Genomic DNA, 25,648 nt, shown 5'->3' with positions numbered 1-25,648 from the left:
TGGAAAATGTCTCTTTTTTTTCTGGGAATAGAAGAAGAAAACTGTTGATTAAACGTTTTTCATTCATTCAAAACATGTATAGTAAATTTCAAAATACCGGAAGTAAAATAACTGTCTGCCATCAAACCATTTTACAGGCCATCTGATGCAGCTGCTGTTTACTACATGGAGGCGTCCATGTTGGACGGATTCGGACTCAAATATTTGTACAGATTTTTCAACGTTCCGTTCTTAGAACTACAGGTTTGACTTAAGTTTCAATTTAATTTTAAATATAATTCTTCATTAATTTACATCTAATCTGTCCCTATCAAATATCAGTTGTACAGATCTAGGACACTAAAACTGCGTCTATCACTGCAGCAGTCTTCATTGCTGCCATCTCATCATCACTGCTGCTATCTTTTTCACTGCTGCTATCATCTTCCTCCACTACTTCCGCTTCACTCTCGAATAAACTATCTAACACTGATAGACTTGTTTTGTTCTGTGTGATTATCTCGTCCACCTGCAACAGTTTGTTTTACATTCTTACAAGTCACACCCAGAACAACTTTATTCGTACAAGTTGCACGCAAATCAAGAAAGCAACTCTATTTGTTCTCGATGAAATCGTTTAGTGAACACTTCTGATTTGGTAATACAAAGCTCCAAGATTGTGCTATATTATATCCAAATTAGATAGGCTTATTCTACAGAAATCTAGAGTAGCTTTGAATATAATCCGGTTTACATGCTTAAATGATATGTTTAAAGCTGCTTTCTAACCCATCTTAAAACTACTGATTCATATTTCACATGTTGACTAGATCGTTATAAAATCATTGTGGTTTTCATGCGCATTTACGACGGCTTGCGATGAATTGCAATTGAATTTCAATTTAAATCAGGCTAATACAACAATATGGAAAAATTCTATAGTCGCAACTTTAAATCCAACATTTCTTCCTTACTGAAACAATCTGAGCGTCTATTTCTCCCATGATGGACTGCAAATGTGATACGTTGAGCATTGAGCACTGTACTGCTGATGCCTTAGTATCTTCTATCGTTTGTATTGCGATGTCGTTCATTGGGCTGACTGCTGTGTCGTGAACTCCACTGTCCATGCTCGTGTAGCTTCGTCTGGTGAGAAATAAATTAGTCTTCATGAAATTTATTAATTTGCGTAGTTTGTTTTTAAATAAACTACGCACACCATCACTATGTATAAATAAAGTGCTTTTAAACAAGTTGTACCAAAATAAAAGAAGGTTAAAGTCCACCCAAGTTAGATGAGGACACATTTTTACTATGGGTCACCCAATTTTGCCAAAACTGATCTGGGATATTTGCAATTTATTCTATGTGAGAATTTAAAACAGAAAAAATTATGATATTTAGGATGAATAAGGAGTAGCACCCGGGATAAAAGAATATCCAATCAGTTATAAATTGCGGATAATACCAGACAAACTAAAGAAGACACTCAACACACGAAATTTGATCAATAAATCAGAGTTAAGGCCAGAAGTGTGCGTTGTGCATATTATAATAGTACCGCATTTTTGGCATCGGTGACTGTAGTTTGAACACTGACGAGTTCATAGAGCTGTGATTTTGGGGAGATTATAAACTTCAATGTAAGCTACATATTGTGCAAGTAGCTCGACAATGAAAACTGGTTTACATCACTTTATATTTTCACAAATAAAAATCAGAAATTGAAGCGTCGAAAAATGCGCTTGACAAGTCACACACAGTTCTTTCATTAAAATTTCTGATTGTTTCTGAATAGACTCAGTGAAGACAGATTTTAATGGAAATAAATAGCTGAATAACGTATCGAAATTTCTACGTCATATTCATATTTCATATTCTTAAATTATTTGTTATACAGTAGTGTTGAAAGTATTAAAAACAATCAGAAATTTGAATGAAAGAACTATCAAATCATGAGACTCTATAACACTACACTAATCCACCAAGTCACACACACGCGGGTATTCACCTGGCCGAACACGGAGTATTTGATCGATGAGAGCTGCTGTAGATTTAGGGTTAAATTAAGTTCACTGACATTTGAAATTAATCCTATAATCCTAAACGTTAAATCTTATACTTATCTCCTATACTATATTAGTATTATACACAGTTTTATTCTCTTATCAATTTATACTATGTACTCATGTTTGGGTAATCGTACTGTAGTGCGACACGTACTCTAGTGCGACACGTACTCTAGTGCGAAGTCAGACAAAAACACCCTCTGTCGCACTACAGTACGTGTCGCACTACTATCCAGGTAGCGTACTTTAGTGCGACAAAATATCCTGACTTATTTTCAAGTTCAGGTCACATCCTATCCTTCTTATGGACCATTAAGTGATTCGTCGGGTCGGTTCACGTCACTTATTTCGAAGTGATCTTGCGAATACGATTCGTCAGTTCACATCACGTGTTTCGAAGTTATCCACTGATCATAACTTTCGGGTCAGTTCAAGCCACGTATGCAGTGTGTGATCCACTGGGTTACTCTTAAGCAGCATATGATCCTCATTCCTATCACACGCATCGTATGAAGGTATATATCCGATTGGGATAACAAGTTCATATGCTTGGGCCATAAATAAGGTCACGATGATTCTACCAAAGCATCGAACAACATGTCTTCTTCAATGAAGATGCTCAGACAACTACCTCCTCGCCGACTGAAGAAGTGGACTGATTACGACCGTCGCTTGAACGCTGTGATTGATAGCTACGATGATTATGACAGAATGGATTAGTTGAAGTGTGTTGGAACAATGATTTTGAATTGAATATTGTGATTGCAATCTTTGACTTTATATTTATTTTTAACCCCATTACTCATACACGACTACACTCTTGTCATTAAAAATGGAAAGTAAAATTTCTATTGAATGTGCAAAGTGTTTTGTCGCACTTTAGTTCGTGTCGCACTACAGTCCAGGTAGCGCACTGTAGTGCGACAGTGTCGGCCTTGAAAATTCTCTGTCGCACTAGGGTACGTGTCGCACTACGATCCAGGTAGCGTACTCTACTGCGACAGTGTCGATCTTGGAGGTTTCGCACTAGGGTACGTGTCGCACTAGAGTACGTGTCGCACTACAGTACGTGAACCTCATGTTTGATAACGTTTATCTAACCACTGAAACTAAACTTACAAGTTTTCATCGTACATGTCGTATATCTCGTTATTCTTCACGGCGTGCTGCAACCTTGCTATCATTATCTCGTATTCGTGTAACTTCCCGTTTAGTTGTTTCACCGCAAATTTCAGCTGTTTTTTGTCACTCTCTGCCCGTTCGCATCTTGCTTTCTTGTCTGAGAGCTGGCAAACGGAGGAATTTAAAGTATGCATATTCTGATAACGTGATGAACAATGTGTCAAAAAACCATTTCAATTAATTAATTAATTAAAAAATAGTGTACCTCGTCTTTTAGAGTATCACAAACTGTTCTGGTGTGTCGTAGTTCATGAGACAAGTCCTTTGCCTGCATCAACAGAAACTCCTTTTCTGAATTACCTGACGTTGTCTATATAAAATATAAGTGCGCTTACAATAGAAAGGCGATACGCCTAATATGTACATGTTTATGAATCTTGAAAGTTAGAGGTGATGATCTGAACATATTCTGATTCATTGTTTTTGGATGGAAAGAAGTGAAGTTTGATCATTATAAATACAAGATACGATTGGATGTTTAATCAGAAAGTTGGATTCTTTACCGGAGTCACAAGAAGCTCCCACGCCCATACTTGGTTCTGTCACATGGTAATATATCTGCTGCAGAAGCTTAAAACTTTGTATAAGTAATCACCGAGTCTTAAAAAACAAAGTTTCAATTTTACAATTCAAGTTAGCAAAGTACGATCACTTATTGGACGTAACAAAAGAAGTTCGCACAATACAATACAATAAGAATGGATTAGCATTTAGCGTGTATTTTACGCGTGTAATGGCCCTATGAATCGGTGTGATGGATGACTGATTTATTAAGATACAAAACAACAATCTCATAATTTATCCAGTAAGATCTGCGTTTCAAAGCAAGAAGAACACGTGGTATAATGTACAAATCATACCAATGACGTAGCTCACTCTCACACAAACAAGCTAACGGCAAGTGCAAAGTCTCCCAGGATGTGATGAGAAAATTAGCAGATCAGCATAATAACGAGGCGCTATACCTTAAACGAAATCTTCATCTCTAAATACGATATGTGGCAATGTGTTCTCATTGTAATTAGCAACTCTTGCACGTGCTAAAAAGTCTGATTTAAACAACACCCCGCCCAAAACTGATCCATTATACCAAACGAAATTTGGGCCGTACACATACCTTTGTCGGTGTGTAATCCCAGTGGGAGTAATGTATTATTTCTCTCACGTGTAAAAGTGATGTATTAAGTGATAGCCGGCTGGCAGCACGTGTGGTTACGTATCACGTGATTGTTGAGGAAGATGTTGGAGCAGAGCAATGCTCGTCTCTATGCGGAAAAAGGATGGAAAAATGAGTGTGATTTGGTTTTATTTATCATTGCTATTATTATTCACTCGCCAAAGAATTTTCAAGATTCTTTAAATTTGTATGTCATTGGTGAACAGAAGAATGGAGCCAACCATAATATTATATGCGGACAATAAGAGTAAAAATGAGTTATTTAAAATAAATATTTCATCATCAGATGAACTGTCATGTGAGTCTGTGACAGCTCAGTGGCGAGAAAACTAGTATGACCCGATGTATCGGTCTGGTTGAGAAAAGGCTTTTCATCATCGGTTTCATACATTTTATCTAGATAAGTGGTCGTTCTCATATAACGTGTTCAATTTTTTTGGCAATTTTTAGGTCAAGGCCGGAAGCTGATTGGTTAATCGAATATCATATGACAGAGGCAAATTCTCCTCCCCTAGTCCCTGGGGAGAAGAAACATTTTGGCTCCCCATCAAAATGAAAATGAAAATCCACATTCCACAATGCAGTGAAGACGGACACTGAGCATCCATGATCCACTAACCAAATCCATACAGTCGTAAAACGCTTTACTTTTAAGTGTTGAAGCTTTAGATATTTCGTGAAGTAAATATTTTTAGGATAATTGTTGGTATTTGTAAAAAGTCTTCGATCTTGAGAGTAATAATCAGCGTGATTTATTGTTTAACTATTTGTTCTTTGATAGCACTTTTAGAAATTCACCGAGAGAAAGAAAATGATAAGTATTTAGCATTAAGTTTATAGAAAATCTTGTGTCACGTCGTGACCCCCATTGTCATGTATCGGGGTTCCATCTCAAACATTAAACATCAGTTAATAGAGAAACCGAAATTCGCGAAACAATTTTAAGCAATTTAGGTACACAGTGTGTATTTGTTTTTTCCACTTCGAGTGACAAGATGGGTTTTTTTTCAATTCTGAATTTTTTTTCAAGATCGTGATATTTATAGTACCAAACAAAAAGTTCACAACACTTGACTCAATTAAAAGATCAGAATTTATCAGCAATTTTGAAATATCACAACATTTTCATACCGATAAAACCTGCAAAAAAACTTTCAGCCTCGTGAATCAAAATAAATAAACATACGAAACATCAGAAAAGCGTGCACGGTGCACTGCAAAAGTGCGCTCATAATTATTGTTAGTCATTAGACCATTAGTTCCGAGTGATGCATCAACTTGAAAAGCAAAGTCATCTGTTCAGACTCGACTGCTTCTGATTATTTGTTAATCAATGAACCAATTATACAATATACAGAGTATACAATATACAATATACATTATACAATATACAGTGTATACATTATACAATATACACTATACAGTGTATACATTATACAATATACATTATACAATATACAGATTACAGTGTATACAATAAGCCATCAAATAAAATCAACCGACTTATTTTCCAGTCACGTGACTCGTGACTGGGCTGGGGATTCGTTCCCCTTGAGGAAGATGGGTCGGGGCTTCTTAGTCGGGATCGCTGACATTGACCTCCTTCGCTGTTCTGAGGGGTCGAGCTACTATAATCAGATACATGCTAATATTGAAAAGTCTCATTTATTGAGTGTCCGTTATTCAATTTAAAAAATTGTTTCCGGACATTTAATTAGTAGCCCTTATTTTAATTCATGGTTGTCAGCGAAAGAACATACAAAAATAACTTAATTATTTTCACTAATAATACACTTGTATCCCCAATCCTTCTTACCTTGACCTTCTTACCTTGTTCGTAGTCGAATATATCTGATAGTTTACTGTTGTCAAACTGGCGTTGCAACTTGTCATAGCTCGTCTCATCTTCAAGCGCCTCCAAATCCGATTCTATCGCCAGCAAGTTATCCTGGTGGATAGTTTTGTCGCGCTAGAAAACTGAAAAGTAAAAATACTGATCTCGGTAGCGAACTCCTACATCCCCCACAATCACTAAGGTACAATTTGAATTAGCAGGTTTGTTTGCCAACGACCCCACCAACATTGAACTTCATACTTTACTACCAACCAACCTCAGATTCAGCGTATTTCACACACAGACTGACGGGTCTGTTGCTGCTACTGCACTGTGAAATGTCTGACATGCTGTCCCCCCAACTGCGCGGCTCAGACTCTGAGTTGTTGTCACGGTAACCAGTTGAAAGCTCGTTGAACTGTGTTTCACTATTCGATCTCAGCTTTGCGGCGGATATATCCACTGCGGAATGGGTTTCATATGTGCAGTCAATATTATATTATGGGTCTTTCATACTTCTTTAACTTCAATAACTTCTACAATTCTTATGTTAGTTTACCAGCGGCGTTCATCACAGCAAAGCTGCCGTTTTCGGAAAAATGTGCTTAAAGACCATTTTTGAAATTCTAAACTCTTTAACCCAAATTTCCTTTTCGGGTCAAGAGATATACCTTAGTTCCCAAAAATTTGTGTGCCATTATATTGAGCACAATTTATTTGAGCCCGAAAAATTTGGGCAGAAAATTTGAACTCATTTGGGCGACCGAAAATTTGGGCACAAATTCTTCGAAAAATGAACGATTTTCCACTAAAATTTCAGTTAGATATTTGCCTGATTGATTGGGAACCAGCTTTGTTTACTGGTTAATGTTTACTCAAGAATTTATACATACAATAATATATTATATATACAATAATTATATACCTAAATCCGCTAATAAGATTTCATTAATTATTGAATACAGGCGCTGCTTAGATAAATGCAATGCCTAGCAACCAACTCTTGCACTAAAAATAAGCTTTAAAACAGTCTGAAGACTATCCAGTCCTGTATAGAAAGTTAAAAGCCTAGTAGGCACCCGCTTAGCACTAACTAAAACTTCACTCACACTGAAAAACAAGCATTATCACACATGTACTGATAAATACACTCAATTGCGACTACAGCTGAATATCTGTCCCTCCTTAATGTAAAACTTTTTGTCCGGCTCCGCTAAAGCTTTAGCTCTCATGCTGGCAATCAGCTCCTTTCGGGCTTCCCGCTGCTCCAGTGATCTGTCAGGGCTCAAAAACACAGTCTTAAACTTGGCTGATTGTCGCAATTTCCGAGCGTTTGCTAAGACTTGATGTACGATCAAGGAGCTGGTCAGGCAGACTTTCACTGGGCGAGTACAGGTAGAAGTTTTCTTCTTGCCGAGTCGCTCTACTTCCACCTTCGGTTTCTGCCCTATTTCCTCTAAAACCTCGCCGATTCTTACCTCTAACTCTTCCTGCTCCTCCTCCGGCAAACCGAAAACAAGAAGATTTCGACTACGGTCCTCTTCTGCGACTACGGTCTTCACAACATTTTTTAGGGCTTCTGGGCAGATAACTGGGGCAGTTACCGTCTGTGAATTGCTTACAATTGCGCTGTAAGTCTTAATCTCCTCTTTAACTGAATCAGCGACTGAGGTTTCCACGATTTTCTTCATAGATTCCAGTTTCTCGGACTTACACTGAGAGAGCTCCTGCTGAACGCTGATGAGAGTTTCCTGGTTCTGAATCAAATTTGCCTGAAGAGTTGTGCAGCAATTTCGGTACGACTCCACAGTTTCCATTAAATAGCCAATGTACTCATAAGACCGACTACAAATGCCAACAAGTTCTGGCTTATTCACTGATTTCGCAAACTTCGGATCTGCTATGTCCGTCATCTTTCCGTACGGTTTGCCAAAGTTCCGCAACTGCTCTTTGCTCCAAGAATAAATCTCATCCCACCTGTAGTTAATACTTTCCAAGTCCATCTTTTCCATGATTACAGTTAAAGTTACACAATACAAGACGAGCGACAGGCTGAGCGGTGTCGTGATAACAGTAGAGATAAGCCCTGCGATAAGAGAGCAACAAATCAGCAGCAAATGTGAATGTGCTATTACTGAGCCTTAGTTCATTATTATTCCAGTCATTTTGCTTTCAATTTTAAGCATGTAGGTGGTAGTCTGAGTTGTTTCACATTATGAAATTTACGATATGCCCAGTAACTACTAAAAAATACAGTGATGATGGCACAGTACAAAATGATAGATATACAATAGTGATATTTAGTCTCTCAATCAGATAGTTTAGTCTACTTACACTCAGCATATCTTATCATACCCCTTTCACATACAATTATCATTATGACGCCTCACCAGATGGTCGAAAGGTTTGACCAGTGTCCAGTTCTTTGAGAAAATCCTTCTTACCCACATAGAATCAGTTCGAGCCTCCATCAACAACCCTGAGCAGAAAGCGCTACTGATATCAGATGTGTTTCGGGCCCAACACACACAGACACTAAAAGATCTGATGACAGCCAACAACTGCATCCTACAGAAAGTTCCAGCTAATATGACCCATCATCTACAGCCCCTGGACATATCTATCAATGGACTGGCTAAGAAATTCATGCGCAATAAGTATGAAGATTGGTACGCGAAAAACATAGTGTGTCAGCTCAATGGAGGAGTTTCATCAGACAATGTGAAAATTGATACCCGCTTGACAGTGATCCGTGAAGTACACGCTCGTTGGATCAACGAACTTTTTGTATATTTAAAAGGGAGGCCAGATGACATAAGGAAAGGCTTTGAGAAGTCGGGTATAACTGATGCTTGTAGATCAGACTTTACGGTGGATGATAATCCATTTGCAGATCTTGTTTAAATCTCTAGCTATCCGTACCTCTAGCCATTTGTTTTATTAGTAGCTGTTAGCTATTCCAGTTATTTCTATTCATTTAAAATATAAGCCTTTTTACTTGGTCAAGCCATGAATGACAGATTAGAAAACTAAAATTTCAAATATTATTTCACTTGGATATGAAGAAAAAGCCATCTTTCTATAGATTTCAGGGCCACAGGCCAAATGCCAAAAGTTTGGTTAGCAAAAAATTTAGCAGACGGAAAAGATTTATGCAATTAATTTGGTCTGCAAAAAATTTGGGCGAGAGGCCCGCTCAAATTTTTTGTCGCCCAAATTTTCGAGAATTAAGGTATCCCAGAAAACCTTCAGAAACTATTAGAACCAATCGCTGCGCTCAGAAACCCTCTTTCGAAACCGCTTAAAATGCCACAAATTGTCATAAATGTGTCAAAAGTGCTGGAAAACCTTGGATTTTTGAGTGATCTAAGCAGAAAACGACCAAAAGGTTGGTTTAAGTTTTTAAAGGCCGGTTGAAATGGAAATTTTTTTTTAAATCAGTCAATTAATATTAGACATAAACAGTAAACACTACTAAATTAACAGGGATATGATTACTAACTACTGACCGGTAAATACTGTGTCTCCCTGTGAAGCCTCTATGTTTATCGTAGGAGTTGGAGTACCTGAAATATCACTAGATGAGACTCACATTGAGATTATTGACCACATCTATAATTACGCATGATACGCAAATTCGATTGTTCATCACCACCGCACTTTTTATGTTATATAAGTGTGGAGTCACAAGCATAATTTTCGAATGACGATGTTTATTTTGGGCCAATTTTATACTTTATAGGGGTAGTCGAGACGGCTGGAGGAATCCCCGTAAATGACTTGGTCGCGTTTGTAAATTAATTAAAATTAATGAAAGAACAAGATCAATTGTTAAAAGCAGGACTTTCCTCCTGAGATTAATCTCAATAAAAGGTGGCACACGGTTTATGGTAAATGCAATTTATATTGTCAGAGGAATAAATGGATTCCTCGAGGCAGTGAACATATCTAATCTTGAAAATAAAAATAAACTTACGATCTTCATGGTTGTTGACTTCTGGTAAGCATTCTTTGAGTTCGGACATGACTGAAACTGATGGTGATTTTGAGTGTAGAGAACTGTCATAACCCATCGGTTTTTGAATCAACGTAGCTCGAAAATGTACAATAAATTGGATCGAAGCGTGGCTTGACATGATCCTATGGTCCCAAAACCGATTTTAATACGTGAGAAATCTAAAATTGTGATATGACCTCTTTCTTTGCTATGGTTCTTGTTTTTCAGAACCATATTCATCTGGATGTATGTAGGGGATTTGTGACGCAGATGATCTTATAAATATATAATTCTACGAAAACTATAGTCGAAAATGTTCAAAGAAGAAATAGCATTACAATAAGAGTGTTTATAGTTACTATTATAGCGACCAAACCATTCCTATATAATATCTGACTTGTGTCATGCTGAAAATTGCAACTGTTAGTCAGTTCTGTAGTTAATCATTAAATTGTACTTCTGGATGTCATATTATATCATTATAAACGTGATCTTTGGATCTACAGTAGCTTTCCTGTGCGTCAGCATTATTTGTAGACTCCTAATTTGGTAAATTTAAATAGCATATTCCTACCAGAATTTAACTTTACGATAGCTCCTCTAGTCCTTTATAGCCAACGTTGATTTAATTTTATGGAAGCTTTTCCTGAATAAAATAATTTGAAATGAAGGAGAATCAGGCCTGGTTTATTTCGTTGCAACCCAACAAATATTTGTAGAACTCGAAAAAACGGAGCATGTACAATCAAAAAGTGACTTCATGTAGGAAAAAGGTTAAATATCTGGTGCGTTTAACCCAAATATAAAGCCCCCATTTATGTTACGTCACGTGACCACTACGTAACGTTAACTAGGGAGATCATTGGTATTTAACTTATAATAATATAAGCTGCACATGCCCGACTAATCAGTAGTGAAACGAAAATAAACGAAGCGGAATATTTATATTTATATTTATAAACATCCCGCTTGAATATCAATATTAGACATTAAAGAACATTTAAATATCTTATGTATTGTCATAGTAGCTCTGCTAAATTTTTAAAACAAAGAAAAGAAACTAAGATATTACATTTAATTTGAAACAATAAATTCTCGAGCTGGAAATAGTGGTATGTACGTGTGAGAGCGGTTCTTATACGAGTTCATGTTAATAAAGTCAAATAATATTACAATATAACATTGTAATGTTATATTGATGCTCCAAATTTGGGATTATTAGTTCGAAACAAAGCCAAATTACCAACACAATAGACGAATTACTCCATTATTCGAACTAAGATGTCGCAGTTATAAAACAACCATCCAGAAAATTAAATTGGAAGTTGACATCATAATAAAATCAATCGATATTTAAACAGACAATATCTTCAATTCTGCCTGATATACTGAAGTGAAGCATGATCAAGACCACCTAGCCTGACTACTCCCAGAACCACTAATTTGTGACAATCATAAACATTATCCCAATTTAAATTTAATCACACCATAAATAAACAACCAGAACTAAACACAAACTGCACAAGTCTTTACACCGATTAAGATAGCATGAGATCATGCACTGGCTATGACCCAATGGAACACGACAAAAAGTGGTAAGTGTGCCGAGTGTAGCGTATGAAAGCCTGACCGCCATTGGAGAACAATAACCACTAACCCACAGTCCAACATTCAGTATACTATATTCTCCTGTACGTGGAGCTATTTGTGATCCGCTGATGTGAGATAATTGCTGGCTGCCAGTATGTATTTGTAAAGCAGCAGCAGCCTGCTTTCTTCCTATTACGGCTATTTTGGACAAATCAAGCTATTATAATGACCGTCCGTAACAATATGTGACGAGTATAAATAGTTGGATAGACGGGGTATAGATAGACGGGGTATAGATAGACGGGGTATAGATAGACGGGGGTATAGATAGACGGGGGTATAGATAGACGGGGTATAGATAGACGGGGGTATAGATAGACGGGGGTATAGATAGACGGGGGTATAGATAGACGGGGGTATAGATAGACGGGGTATAGATAGACGGGGTATAGATAGACGGGGGTATAGATAGACGGGGGTATAGATAGACGGGGGTATAGATAGACGGGGGTATAGATAGACGGGGGTATAGATAGACGGGGTATCAGGAGGGACACATCGTGTGTGGGGCGCACTTTATGGCCGGTTATTGATTAGTGGATAATGACGTGGTGCCACCAATATCGAATATGCATTTTCCGAAGAACACTGAAGAGTCATTCCATCAAAGTATGTTTTATGCTGTACTTTGTACGTGCTGATTTTTGGAGAAAATTGGACCAAGTTTTATTGGATTGAAGCTGTGAGATTGTCGTGAGAGTTTCAGAACAGTCCAGGTAATTCATACGTTGAGAAAAAGACAACATAATATTTTGTGCAGATAGGATTCATATTAGTATGTTCAAAAAAAATGTGGATGTGCAGTTAAAATTGCTCTTGTGCATGCTACAAGGTTACCAGGTTAAGGTTTTTCTACCCAGGCCCGGTATAAGACTGTTACTCTACCAAGACTAGTAGTCTTGAAGACTACGCCTGAAATGACTTTGTAAAAAGAGGCACGTCTACTCAACTGAACGAAAATGTCTTGACACATAGAAAACTGAAATTGCTTGAGATTTAGAGCTCTGTATGATTTGATTGGATTTAAATCCGATCAATTTCGCACATTGATACCACATTGCATGAAATGAACACGAATTGCACAACTGCTGTAGTACTGTAGAATGATCGACTCCCTTACAACAAAGCAAAGCTTAGATTCTGAATGGAGATTGTAAAAAGGGGTGCGTGATCTGGTCATGCACATAATCTGGTAGTATCGTTCAGCATGTACGTGTTGGTGCCGGTGGGTGGTGGGAGGGTTACAACTAGCTGTGGTAATTAACATGTCCACAGCAACAACTGACTACATTGTCTCGAGATTCGCCCGCCACTGTTTTCTCGAGAACCAATCCTTTCTGTTTTCTAAATATAGCATAATTTTCTACGAGAATTTTGGGCTCTATTTGGGGGCATTTTTTCATGTTATACAAAAATCTGAACTCGTCCGTGGTATGAAAATATACAGAATAACACGTTAAAGGGGTTGATTATAGTTGATTATAGTGATAAGGTACGGTGATCAAATATCCTACTCCTAATATACTGTAGGCCCTTTTTAATACTTTATCTTTCTTATATCAAGACCATCGTGTATCCAGACGGCACAGGCCAGTTGAATATCGTTTGATTAAATTCATTGTATAATATTCTCAGTTCAAACTGGTTTCTGACTTGTATGTGCTTTTCGAAGGCACGATTTTAAAATTGTTTCGAATTTTTAACAGCCAAAATGATATACAACCGGAGGGTCGGTGTATAAGCTTTTTGGGCATAAATTCTATATATTATGATTGGAACAGGGTACTGCATGCATTGAGAGTCATAACGACGTGAAAGAGTGCCGCAAAACCCATATCCACTCAATTCTCATAACACTCCCAAAAATGGAACCAATTGGAATTCTATTATGTGCTGTGATAACCTTAAATACACAGCGAGATTGTACAGCAAACGATGAGCACACCTCATACGTCACCATTTTTATACGAAAACATTAACATAAGTTTTTATTTCAGAGGCAGACCCTGTTAGCACAGTTGAGACGAAATGAAGAGGATCTGGAGGTAAATCTATTAAGTTGAATATAATAATTAAAACAGATACTGCAATTTTCCCATTTTTGACGATTTTTGCGTTGGATGACCTAACATGGGCAAGATAAAACAATTTCGATGCTATCACATCGATGACCTCAATCATTTTCATAAAATTAAAGCAAACCATGGCATGACCCTATAGAGCCTTTATAAAAATGAATTCTTCGCCAAACATTAATCAAATATCAAACTCTCTGGTGATATTTGACTGTGAGATTTAGTCAAATATTTTACCGTAATCAAGAGTCAAGACAACTATTCTGCCTAGAGTCGCACGGGAATTTAACCTACCGAGGAAACAAACAAACAAGGCTCCCTGGCTCAGTGATAGGAGAAGTTGAGTTTAATTAGCTGATAATTTGTTTAATTGGGTGTTAATAAGGGTGCTACCTGATTCACAAGTTAAGATAAATGTGTGTGTTGTGGGCTTGTTATCTGTTCGAGATACCAATGTGAATTGTGAAGTACTGAACTGTTCTAACGTTAATTTAGTTTTGAGTTAGGAACTGCGCGGAAGATAGCAATATGATTTGAATAATTTGTTTCGTGAAAAAGATTTGAGATCTGACAACGTCGGGGCGTCACCGCCGTATTCGCAATGTTATTTTTTTGGGATTTCTTGTGGACAAAGTAGAACTGCCGTTAGTTTCGGTAATCCAATATTCATAATGAACAGCGAATGTTTGTGATCCTCCTTCATGAAAATGTAACGAAATAAGAAGTGAAACTAACGTCAGTTTCACTTAGTCCCTCCTTGCCACTTAGTTCAACACGTTTGCAGATAACAAAATTACCAAGTGGTTGAAAGTAAGCTATATTTGCATCACTCGCGCTAGTTTGAATACTATTTCTCAATGAAATGGCTTGACAAAAGTCTACGTCAGAGGTCACCGGAGAACAAAAAGATGGGGAAAGTTATTCGTGATGGAAAATTTACATGTTCTCGAGATCACGCGTTAAAAAAATATTAGAGCTATCTTGATAAAGAAATGGATTAATATATTTGTTGCAGGCTATCAAGGTAGAGCTAGATGTACACGAAAAGTCTGAGGAACAAGACTATGATAGGTAAGTAATACTGTAAAACCATTAATTTACATGTTAAAGTGTAGCGTTTTATTGGTGAATTATCTTATAAATCGTTCGTTAATGTCGTGAATAAAGCTTGTAAGTTCAGGAAGGAGGAATTAAATAAAATTGAAATTAGTAATACTAAATATATTTAATATTTATGCTTTGTAGTGAAATAACGAAGGGAACTTAAATTTGGCGTACGACAGAAAAAAACTCCATAAAAAGTATTGAGGAATCAGAAGATATTCTGTCGTCCTGTAATTTGAGCTGAATTTATCTTCCTCCCCGTCAAATATTCTATGGCAATCTCGACCCCGCCCTCTCTACTTAAACGCACTGTTCCTTTAATTTGTGCACTCAAAACACTCAAGCTGGGCTGGAGATCCCAGCTTGAGGTTCGCATATGTCGAACCAGTGTCCTACAGATGGTATAAAAGGTGTGAACCGTGGGAATGGTCTAAACGACTCTCAGGCACACGTCAACCAAATTCTCGTATGTGCTCGTTCACATATTACGTAATCACTGAGGGGGGTTCTAAATTATTACGCTAGTGTAATTTTGTCAAAATAGCTGTGTAAACACAATAGCTATGTGTGTTGTGTAAAACTGACTACGGAGGGATGGGGGGATTAAATTATCCAAAAAGTGATTACGAAATATGTGAACGACCCCTATGTTCCTCAGAATTGAATTCACTCAGAAAATGTTGAGTACAATAACGTAAAATTATAGGAAGTTTTCATAAAATGCTGTATAAGTAATTGTTAAAGTATCAGTAAAACAAGCGCGTGACAATAAGCGCAAAAACAACCTCTTTTCCTGGAAGTTATAACTGAGCAAAGAACCTCACGATCAAACCACTTAGATATTTGAAGGAACCCAAAATTATCAGCCAATACAAGCGAGGTGATTATAATTATAAGGTAGAATGGTTGCTGGTCGGCAATAGTAAATTATACCAGTTCACGAATGACGAAATGAGTGCTTGTAACTTACATTACTATATAATAGTTACTAGTTAGTCTCGCATAATTGTACGACGATAACAACTAACTGTGTATTCTGTAAGTACATTTCTTGGATACCCTGCATGTTAATTATATCTCGCATCCATCTCCAAATTGATGACGTCGTCAGAGCTTGACTCCAGTTAAAAATCGAACAAAATGAAAATTGCACTTAACCCCAAACCTTTTAAAAGAGCAAGTCAATATTGTCTACCAAATAAAATTTCTCGAATAAGGTACATAGTCCTTACAGATATCGTCATAAGTAGACTTAAACGGAAATCAAGGTTGTAATATAAGTACCTAGCTCGCAACTCCGTGCATCATGAACTTGTCTGTAAAGATGTCCTTACGACTGAATTTAGGCTCTTTATGGAATAAGTGGAGTGAGTAAATCATTTAGAGACTTTACAGAGCTTGTGCTTTGTTCCTCGTCACGGTACGATGCTTCTGAAGATTATACGGTCGTTTCCGAATAAATAAACTCAGGGTTGAATTTAATACAACCCTTAATTATGTCATATTAGTGCTTTTCATGCAACAAGTAAAACAAATCCTTTATGTCATGTTTCCAGGGTTTGGACTGGAATTTCCCGCTTAAAGAACCTCCATCACGTTACATTACATAATTTTCTGAAACATATATTACATTTACAATAAATTATGCAATATCATAACATTACAATCAACAAAATAAATTTAATCGCAGAATCTCAAATGCAAATAATCGTAAATTAAACACAAAAAACAAATTAAACATGCAATAAATGAATATACGAATGCGCATCTTTTGTCAACTTACTCCTTCATAAAATTAATTTTTGACAAAAAAATTTTTTAGACGGTAAAATAATGGTTACTAATTTATAAGTCACAAATAATAAATCAATACAAATTAATCACAAATACTAGAATAATTAATAGATATTAGGTAACTTATATAACTGAAAAACGATATATGTCGATACAAATTACAAAATAATATTAGGTGATTGAAACATTTCAATAAATTCATCATAAATATCACTACCATATTTACCCCAAATATTTAATCTTGATTTATAAAACTTGACAAACTTGTTGCGCAAAGCAGCTAACTTAAATCCTTGCGCAACCAATTTACCTAAAAGTTCGGTAACACAATTTTTGAAACCCTTAAGTGTCGAATTAATTCTGGCTAATCGTACTAATTGAGAAATAAATATTCCATAAGACAAATTATTTGGAACGTTTCCATCCAAAAAAGGATAAGATATAACTTTAAAATTATAATCTTTTCTTTTATCATATAACGTCACTCTAAACTTTCCTTGATAAATACTAATGTTTAAGTCTAGATAGCAACATTTACGAGCCGAAATATTAGTATTATTTACTATCATTTCCTTAGGATAAATATCTTCTAATACATTCTGTAATAAATTGAAATCATTAAAAACTATCAAATCATCTTGATAACGAAATGTGTCTTTTAATCTTTTTAGATTTTCTGTATCCCCTTGTTCTATCAAAAGTTTAATATATTTATATTCGTAAACATGTAAATAAACATTAGCTATTTGTGGTGCTGCATTGGTACCCATTGGTATTCCAATAACTTGTCTATAAATTTGACCCTGATAAGTAACATAAGAATTATCAATCAAATAATTAAGACATTCCAAAAGTGTATCTTTAGAAAAATGAACTTTATTTTTACTAACATTATCAGAGAAATAGGCCTTCTTAGTATAAAGATTAGGAATAATATAAGACTTATCTTTAAAATCAAATACTCTTTCTACAAACATACGAAGATTATCCTTCAATTGAATATGAGGAATAGATGTATATAAAGTTGAAAAATCATAAGTACTGACAGACTTTAAACCCTTCTGGGTATTATCATAACTAAGAAAATCTAAGATAGGCTCATTATTATCAATAACAAAATAATCATTTCTAACGTGAAATTTATTATCATATATAGATTTATTTTTAGCTGAGTGAAGCATAGATTTAATACAAATGCTAAGATAGACTGATAATTGTTGTAAACTACTTCCACTACCAGACGTTATATATCTAACTCCGACTGGCTTTTTATGCTGTTTTGGTGTAATATATAAATAAGGTAATTTGCTATTATCTTCATCAAATTTAATACGATGTTTAAGTAAGAATGCTTTATGCTCATTAATTATATCATCTTCTGAACGATTAACTTTAGTAAATGTATTCGATGATAATTCCTTTTCAATCATACTAATATAGAACTTTTTACAAACAATAGTAATATTATTTTTGGCTTTATCGGTAGGAACCAATACAAAATCTTTATGAAGCTCATCTAAATCTGCTAAGACTTCAACATCTGATAATACTGAATAATAGGGATATGGTTTAGCTCCTTGCAGTTGAATCTTCACTTGCTCTATGATTAGTGTTTTCCACTCTTGAAACTCTTCTATAGGTTTATGGTAAACGTTTTAGATGAGGTAGTTTCTAAAGTAAGAACCTTAAGATGTTGCAATACAAAAATTTGAAAATTAGGCTGATTTTCAAGGTATAATTTAAGACATTCAATATTCATAATTTTACACTCTAGTTAAGTTACATAGATTATAATAGGCATGTATTATATAGTATAGTGCACAGTAATTAGCGTTCTAGAGCTTGTGGAATGTGTGAATATGCAAAGGGATTTAACGACTACCAAGAGTAAGAATGTTGGTAAATGACTATTGAACAACCATGTTGCCAAATGGATACCTTTCAATAACAACATAACTTTACCAATACAGATAATCTTAGTTTTGCAAGGTTTGCAGTCAATATTATTACACCACGCGGTTATTACGACGCAAGACGCAGTCACCCACAATAAAGCTTTACAAGAGAAACTATACAAAGAAGACAGTCGATGGTAATGGATACCCTCACGTCACCTTACACATCCACTAACTAAAATCAGTTGTCATTTTGTAGTACTGAAAGTTTTAAATGTATTCACAGCCTCGCAGTCCCTCAAATAAAACTACTCTGCAATGTACGTGTAGTACTATACTGTGACCTGGTAATGAACAAACTAAATTAATTTACAGTGGAACGTCTAGATTCTTCTAAAGGGCACCCCGCACCGGTACTAATAGTAGCAATATAAGCGGCGCCCCGTACATGACAAGTTATGGGCGAAACACTATGAAAAGAACGTGAAATGTCCATATAAGAAAACTTGATTAATCATCTCAGCTTCTGTCTGGCATATTTCCTCTTACGTGCTTAAAAGTGACACGTTTCATTCATTAATATAATTTAACCTCGATCTTTACCAAACTTTCTCAAGAAATATCCACACAACATTATAAATATAAGTTTAAGATTATAAATATAAGTTTGCTTACAGATTTAAAGAGTACCTAGAGCGGAAACGAAAAGGACTCCCCAGTACAGGTATTTAGGGAATTTAGGATATTTAATTTCAAATTACCGACCATTTTATGCCGCGCTAATCCAAATGTTTGGACGTTAGCTGTATACATATTCCGAGAAACAAGATTATTTCGTCTTGTCTGTATAAATTGGTTTTTGTATGAAGTACCCGTAGCAAGATTTCTTTTAATTACTCCCCCAATTCATATCATTATGCAAAATTATAATAAAATCAATTCCCTAAACTTAGCATTTTGTTAAAGTCGAGGCTAAATTTTTAGAGCATTTTCATAAGAAATTATGCAACTTTAAGCACTGCGCCTCTAAAATAGCACAATGTTTTAAACTCAGCCCGATTACAACAACACAACTATTAATGCATTGCCAGTTGTGATGAAATTGAACAAAAAGAGACGTCAAGAAATTCGAAAATTATCCAAGCCATCACTATGAATGGTTTAAGACAGGTGAAATTAAGCCGCGATTTTAAAAAGAAGGGCCAGTCTACAAACCTAGATAGCACGAAAAGCTAGCCGCTAAAAGTTTGAAAGTGCATTTTGCAGTAGAATTATACTTCAATTTCGAAATTGTGATCAAATAATTAATACTAAATGCTCGAAATTGCAATCAAATAATTACACTAAAAGCTTGAAATTCACGGCTGTGCTGCCCCCCTCAAACCACCCCCCCCTCCCCCTGTGTCCCTCGCCCCCTAGCCAAGCTACTGCTAGTTGAGTGTAAGTTGTGTTCGTTGTCAGGTCCGTGCACTGTGTCCGCTGGAGCTAACGAAACTGCTGACTCTATTCCCTCATCTGAAGGTTCGGCCGAACTTTTACTTACTCACATAAATTTTTGGTTAACAGCGCTTTTGCTCTGGTATTATTATTTAGTGACTTGAGATGCAAAATTGTGTTTTTGTTTTTGGAAATGCACTTATTCACCGCTCCAAACTGGTACAGGTATAATGTCTTAAGTTTATCAAGGCTCAACCTGATACACTGCATCTTATCCATTATTTTCGTTTTTACAACTCTGCTGCTTGAGCATCTCCCTTTGATCAAATCATGTGACTTATGTTTGTGAAATAACCGTGCCTGTGAACATCATCAATAGCCAACATTTAGGTGACACTATTTAGCGTCTAAGCATATATTCTAAACTCTACGATATTTCCTTGTGTTTAGGAACAGATGTGTCGGAACTACAGGATGGCACCGCCATGTCCCTTAGAAGTAGACTTAGTCAGAAAGTGTTGCAGAACACTCCACTTCCAGCTAAACTTAACCCGACGGACGGTAAGATTGTTCTTCATTATTATTTCAACTTTTAGAAACACTGCTGATCTGTTACAGGTCTAAACTAAAAGTATGGGTGATTATGGATCAGATGAAGATTATGCTTTTCACAGGGCTGCACTTTAGTACTTCATTCTGATTAATTAATTAATTAATTAAACATCATATGCTTATATTATTACAGTCGGGGTGGGCAAGCAACGAATAGAAAACTTCGTACCAGAGGGAAAGCTAGACACAAACTTCTTGGCCGAGAGCAACAACCCTAGCCCTAAACCCAGTCCTAAACCTCAACGTGCTAAAATAAATGATGTGCATATATCAGACAGGTAATCGATCGTGCTGTCATAGTTTAAGTAAACCATATTTTATGAATTTATAGATTTTGAAACCATCTTAATTTTCTAAAAATTACAATAAAATTGAGACTGAAAAATGATGTCATGAATAATGAATAATAGTTAAACTTTAAATGATTTGCAGTGATGATGAGCCGTCCGGGAATCCACAGGTCACTATGGACCAGGAATCACCTGACGAGGATGATATGGTCGTTGTGTACAAAGTCCCATCTGATTCAGAACCAGAACCTGTACCAGAACCAGAACCCTCCAAGACCCTGAAGAAGTCACGGAAACCTCCGAAGAGTTCGGATGAGGAATCGTATGACGATGGATATAAACCCATCGATGTAATGTATGTACAAATTCCAGTTGTCTTTGTTTATATTGACAGTTGCATGTACATGATAATAGTAATATGAGTGGTTCTGAATCAAGCAAATACTCTACACCACAAAAAAGCATTTAGTTCAAACCTTTAGTTCAAACCTTGAATAAGAGTTAAATGTAGAAATTGAAATTTGGTAATAGCTGACTATAAAAGTATGAGAAATGCCACCCCGCCATCAAAACAAATAAGACTGAGAACAATCATTATTTCAGGGCCGACGAAGAATTACCGGTCGAGCCCGAAAGTGAAACCAAGAACAGCAACGTAAGTCAATTGTCAGCATTCCAAATGACCTGTCGACGCGATGGTGCTGTGTTGCTTTGATTTGTAATATTGCCACAAAATATCATGACAAAATATTTATTTTAGATTTTTCTAGATTGCATGACCAGAGCGTATCTCATGCTATGTCAAGCCTTGCACGTCAATTGTTCTCATAGATGAACTCACTGCCACCCACATTTATACCCTCGTTCATGTCTCGAGTTCATCCTAGATAAAATCAGAGTTCTGCATAACTCTGTTAGTTTTGATCAGTTCATGAAGAACTGGGCTCTACCACTGTGCGACAATCACCTCGTGGTAGTGTGAACCTAACCCTTTATTAATAAAGTAACACATAATATTATATTAACAGCAACCAACGGTAATACAAGTACGCATAACATTGCGGGGCGTGCATTCTGTAATACTTATGGGTGTTAAATGTTAATCGTAGTTATCCAGCTTCTATACAAATACCTACTATACGGTCTCTCTCCCTCTAGCTCCGCCTACAGAATGTACAATGTTACATTCCTCATCAGGGCTAGACGCTTAAAGTGTAATTAGGGATTTAAAAAGTGTTGCATCTATGGATGTCGGCCATTGTTGGTCAGGGGCTAAACAGGGATATATTGAAAGTGTGTTCTTTCAAGTTGAGCGATTTGGAATGAGCCCTGTGTAAAGTTGACATAGGGCTCATCCCGAATCGCTCAACAAAGTTAACCCAAATTTATTCAGTGTTGGACTACCATCTGAAGATTTGACATGTAGAAAGATTTTGAAAGTATTTAACTTGCTTTGTGTTTCAGGTGGCAGTAACAGAACCCAGTGCCTCAGTAATCGACATGGGGCCTTCCCCATTACAACCCATAGACCCCACATCAGTTCCGCGCCATTTTAAACCTATCTCCATCGGGGATGAAGACTCTTCAAATGACGCCACCAGCGATGAGGTCATCAGTGAACCATGTGAAATTATCACTCCTGATATCGTAGTTATCAATGACGTGGAAGTGGAGGTGACGCCGCAAGAGGAAACCAACTCAATCACATCGCTAGAGGATCTGACTTTGTCGGAGACAATAGCTCCTCCTCCTCCTCCTCCAGAGACTGTTACTCCGGTTCCAGCCCCTCAGATTGATCTAGATGTTCTCGAGAGGATCTCGTTTGCACCGCCTATAGCTGTGGCACCACCGAAGAAGGTATGATGTTAGATTTTCAGTTTGTTGAATTGCAGAAGGGTTCGAGTTGACCGATTATAATGTTTTTGGTCACCTCAATTTATAATTTAATTTAATCCGTCGGCATAATGGAAATCAGTAATGAAAATGTATAATATATTAAAATGTAAGTATATTAATGTATAATGTATATTGAGATACTGATGTATATTGAGATACTGATCAATAATCTTTTGTTGTTTGAAATTTGATCTAATCATCTTTGACTTACTCAGTCTCCAAAGACAAAGAAGCGCTCTAGTCCAAAGCGAGGGCAAAGTCCAAAGGTGGAAGTAGTCCCTAAAAAGAAAGTCCCTCCTAAGAAGTCATTGCTCGACATTCAGTTGACTAGTAGTGATGAGGATGATGAGGTTAGTGAATCAGTCAACTTTATCAGCTCTTAAAGGACCAGAAGCAATAAGGCTGCAATATTTGGGCATATCTAACTGTCGGCCATTTGTCGGCCTTTAAGGTTGCACAGTCCCATAACGTCTCTCGTGCATGATATAACAGAGTCGATATATTTTAATGTTGCCATGGGGTGGCAAGTCCCCATACATCGTGGTCCGGTAGTCATTGCGTCCTAATATAAACTAATTGTAACGCTACAAATCTAGTACATTTATAGGATTAGCAGATAGATTACTGAGGGTGCATGTGTAATGTGTATTACTACTGTATAAACTGTAATATAATAATCGGTCCCAATCTTCTTTAGTAAGGTTCTTTTGTAATATAGTGTCTTTCAATATAATAACTCCGGTGTAGTTACTTCATGTCAACATATTTCAACTGCCCATGATTGTAGGTTCAAATATACACAGTTATTTCGTAACCCACCGGGCGCTACCTTCACAATCCGACACCCAGCAGGCCCCACCAGCTACAGAGTCCCACACCCCAGAAGAGTCGGTTCAAGTGATGAGTACGTACGAGGAACCAGAAGTCTCACATCCAGCTCCCCCCAAGAGACTCAATTCTACCGGCTCTCTCAAGGTAATACGGGGGACACATTTAAAGGTTAAAGATTTATTTAATGATGATCGCCACATATGTGTAATTTTAGTCTTGAAAGAAAGCTTATCGTTATGATAGTTAGAGTTTAAATAAATCTTCTAACCAGCCTTCCCCCTGCAGCTTACCCACGTAGAGCCAATTTCTCTTGTACCTGTTGAAACTCCAGCTCCTACTCCAACTCCTGCCCCCAAAAAGGGGAAGAAAAAGAAGCGAGAGAAACCAACAGAAGAGATCAGAGAAAAGAAGAGACAAGACGAATTGGAGGAGAAAACTGCAGACGAGATCAGAGAAAAGAAAGAGCGTGATGAATTGGACGACTTCTTTGGAGGTTCGACAGAACTGATATTTTTACACTTTCAATTTGAATAATGAATGGTCCACCATTCGCTGAAAAGCGTCCTTGCATGAAATAGGTATTGGCCATTAAAAAGAAGAGGGATATTGCCTGAAACAAAACCTGTTTTAATCTGAACTGCTCGCTCAAATTTCACAAGCTACGAGGCATGTTATTGTTATGAACTTATGACGTTATATTTTACAGGCGGTGAAGTGACCACGACTACTCGGGAGAAGCCCAGAAAAAAGAAAACAAAGAAGAAGAAACCGAGAACTGCAGCCAACAACCCCGGTGTCGACGAATACGAACAGTTTTGAGATAACTACAGAACCGCATATAATTCCTCTCTTTTAAATCATTTCAAGAGTATTTACTAGAATAAGTCGCCGATATTCTATTTCTAGTGTTGTTACTACATATTACTTTGTCTTGTTTTCTACTGAATTTATTGAACAGATTGTGGAATAATGACTTTATACAATGTTGTATTTAGATTAGGGCATACCTTGTGCTGCTGATATAATATTAACTTTTGAAATACAAAATTCTGCCGGTAACTAAATTTTCTGGCCATTCATCGCATATTAAGCTGGACTTTATGCAACATTTTAACAGGAATTTATGATATGAATATTGAAACGAGTCGTTAATACTTTAAGAGACGATGACACAGACATGTACAAAGTTGTGATAAACAAGCCAAACATTAACATTTGTAATTGTAAATACGGTCCTTGATTTAGTTGTTAATTAATGAAAGATTAGCCGTGAACTTTCTTAGCGAGTTTGTGTAATCTTGTTTTACAATTTAGTCTTTAAAGTGTTGTTTTTCTTCCTTGGCGTGGTGTATAGTAGTACGAGCAATTTGTTGATTTACTTGTTATTGTAATTTATTCCCGTAAAATTGCCATTCGATTCGTATAAACTGCCTTTTTAATTTGTAAATCGCAAATAATTGCAATTTAAGAGTTTCTGTCCCTGAGGTTAAATCAGATTCGCCTAGTTGTATATTTCAAATTTGCAAATGAAAACAGTAGCGTAACGTGGATGTTCGTGTATCGGAAGTGATTCGTGGGACCATTTGTTGCAACTGAAAAGGCGATGTTAATCCAACCTTAGGGCTTAGCTGTGTACATATCAAATTCTGAAATCTGACAACGTCCGTTATTTCAGTAAACACTCAAATTAATTAACCTCTTTGGAGTTTGGATAATGGATTGAAATCGCCGGTCAGAATAGTAACCAGAAAAGTACAAAATGCCATTCTGGGGAAGGTTGGGTGTAATCGGGATGGACTGGGTAATAAAAACGCTCTATTTAATGT

At 36.6% G+C, this 25,648-nt stretch overlaps 3 protein-coding genes across 8 annotated transcripts in view; 1 reads left to right on the top strand and 2 right to left on the bottom strand.

Moving 5' to 3' along the window:
- The window catches only part of LOC134820419 (rab-like protein 6), a 30,621-nt gene extending 5,372 nt beyond the window's left edge, over positions 1–25,249 (top strand). Inside the window, exons 7-20 of one of the 4 annotated variants that reach the window (XM_063830795.1) lie at positions 138–243; positions 13,886–13,933; positions 14,979–15,034; positions 19,434–19,480; positions 20,218–20,277; positions 20,644–20,754; positions 20,939–21,083; positions 21,238–21,450; positions 21,699–21,750; positions 22,560–22,952; positions 23,207–23,341; positions 23,844–23,966; positions 24,108–24,315; positions 24,529–25,249. In XM_063830795.1, coding sequence (XP_063686865.1) covers positions 138–243; positions 13,886–13,933; positions 14,979–15,034; positions 19,434–19,480; positions 20,218–20,277; positions 20,644–20,754; positions 20,939–21,083; positions 21,238–21,450; positions 21,699–21,750; positions 22,560–22,952; positions 23,207–23,341; positions 23,844–23,966; positions 24,108–24,315; positions 24,529–24,641 — 1,810 coding nt within the window. In that variant the 3' untranslated portion in view covers positions 24,642–25,249. Of the gene's footprint in view, positions 1–137; positions 244–13,885; positions 13,934–14,978; positions 15,035–19,433; positions 19,481–20,217; positions 20,278–20,643; positions 20,755–20,938; positions 21,084–21,237; positions 21,451–21,698; positions 21,751–22,559; positions 22,953–23,206; positions 23,342–23,840; positions 23,967–24,107; positions 24,316–24,528 lie in introns of all 4 variants that reach the window. The other 3 variants (XM_063830794.1, XM_063830798.1, XM_063830797.1) reach the window with 3 other exon arrangements.
- Positions 213–3,809, bottom strand: LOC134820427 (uncharacterized). Of its 3 annotated transcripts, XM_063830807.1 has the most exons (7): positions 3,734–3,809; positions 3,436–3,530; positions 3,168–3,334; positions 1,991–2,026; positions 1,541–1,591; positions 954–1,125; positions 232–508 (listed from the first exon to the last, which is right to left on the bottom strand). In XM_063830807.1, the coding sequence occupies exons 1-7, from the start codon at positions 3,759–3,761 to the stop codon at positions 332–334; spliced, it is 726 nt and encodes a 241-aa protein (XP_063686877.1). In that variant the 5' UTR covers positions 3,762–3,809; the 3' UTR covers positions 232–331. The 3 variants fall into 3 exon arrangements, with proteins under 3 accessions (XP_063686879.1, XP_063686880.1, XP_063686877.1); XM_063830809.1 differs by lacking the exon at positions 1,541–1,591 and having other exon boundaries at positions 213–508; XM_063830810.1 differs by lacking the exons at positions 1,541–1,591; positions 1,991–2,026 and having other exon boundaries at positions 213–508.
- LOC134820426 (probable splicing factor, arginine/serine-rich 6) overlaps positions 5,505–25,648 on the bottom strand; it is a 41,180-nt gene continuing 21,036 nt past the window's right edge. The window contains exons 2-6 of the mRNA XM_063830806.1: positions 10,218–10,274; positions 9,751–9,807; positions 6,519–6,703; positions 6,238–6,355; positions 5,505–6,019 (exon numbers count right to left, since the gene is read on the bottom strand). Of these exons, the coding sequence (XP_063686876.1) occupies positions 5,922–6,019; positions 6,238–6,355; positions 6,519–6,703; positions 9,751–9,807; positions 10,218–10,266 (507 nt within the window). The 5' untranslated portion in view covers positions 10,267–10,274 and the 3' untranslated portion in view covers positions 5,505–5,921. The remainder of the gene's footprint in view (positions 6,020–6,237; positions 6,356–6,518; positions 6,704–9,750; positions 9,808–10,217; positions 10,275–25,648) is intronic.

The sequence above is a fragment of the Bolinopsis microptera genome, chromosome 9, assembly GCF_026151205.1.
Source record: "Bolinopsis microptera isolate Bmic1 chromosome 9, MBARI_Bmic_1.0, whole genome shotgun sequence".
Taxonomy (NCBI): domain Eukaryota; kingdom Metazoa; phylum Ctenophora; class Tentaculata; order Lobata; family Bolinopsidae; genus Bolinopsis; species Bolinopsis microptera.
The sequence above is the reverse complement of the archived record's forward strand: the minus strand, read 5'-3'. Positions and strand labels throughout refer to the sequence as shown.

Excerpts from the sequence above, each read along its gene's own strand:
- LOC134820427 (XM_063830807.1), bottom strand. The coding sequence starts at position 3,761 with ATGGGCGTGGGAGCTTCTTGTGACTCCG. Across the intron at positions 3,335-3,435 it reads GTGATACTCTAAAAGACGAG|CTCTCAGACAAGAAAGCAAG; the intron begins GTACACTATTTT and ends TCCGTTTGCCAG. Across the intron at positions 1,126-1,540 it reads TCACCGATGCCAAAAATGCG|ACGAAGCTACACGAGCATGG; the intron begins GTACTATTATAA and ends ATTTCTCACCAG.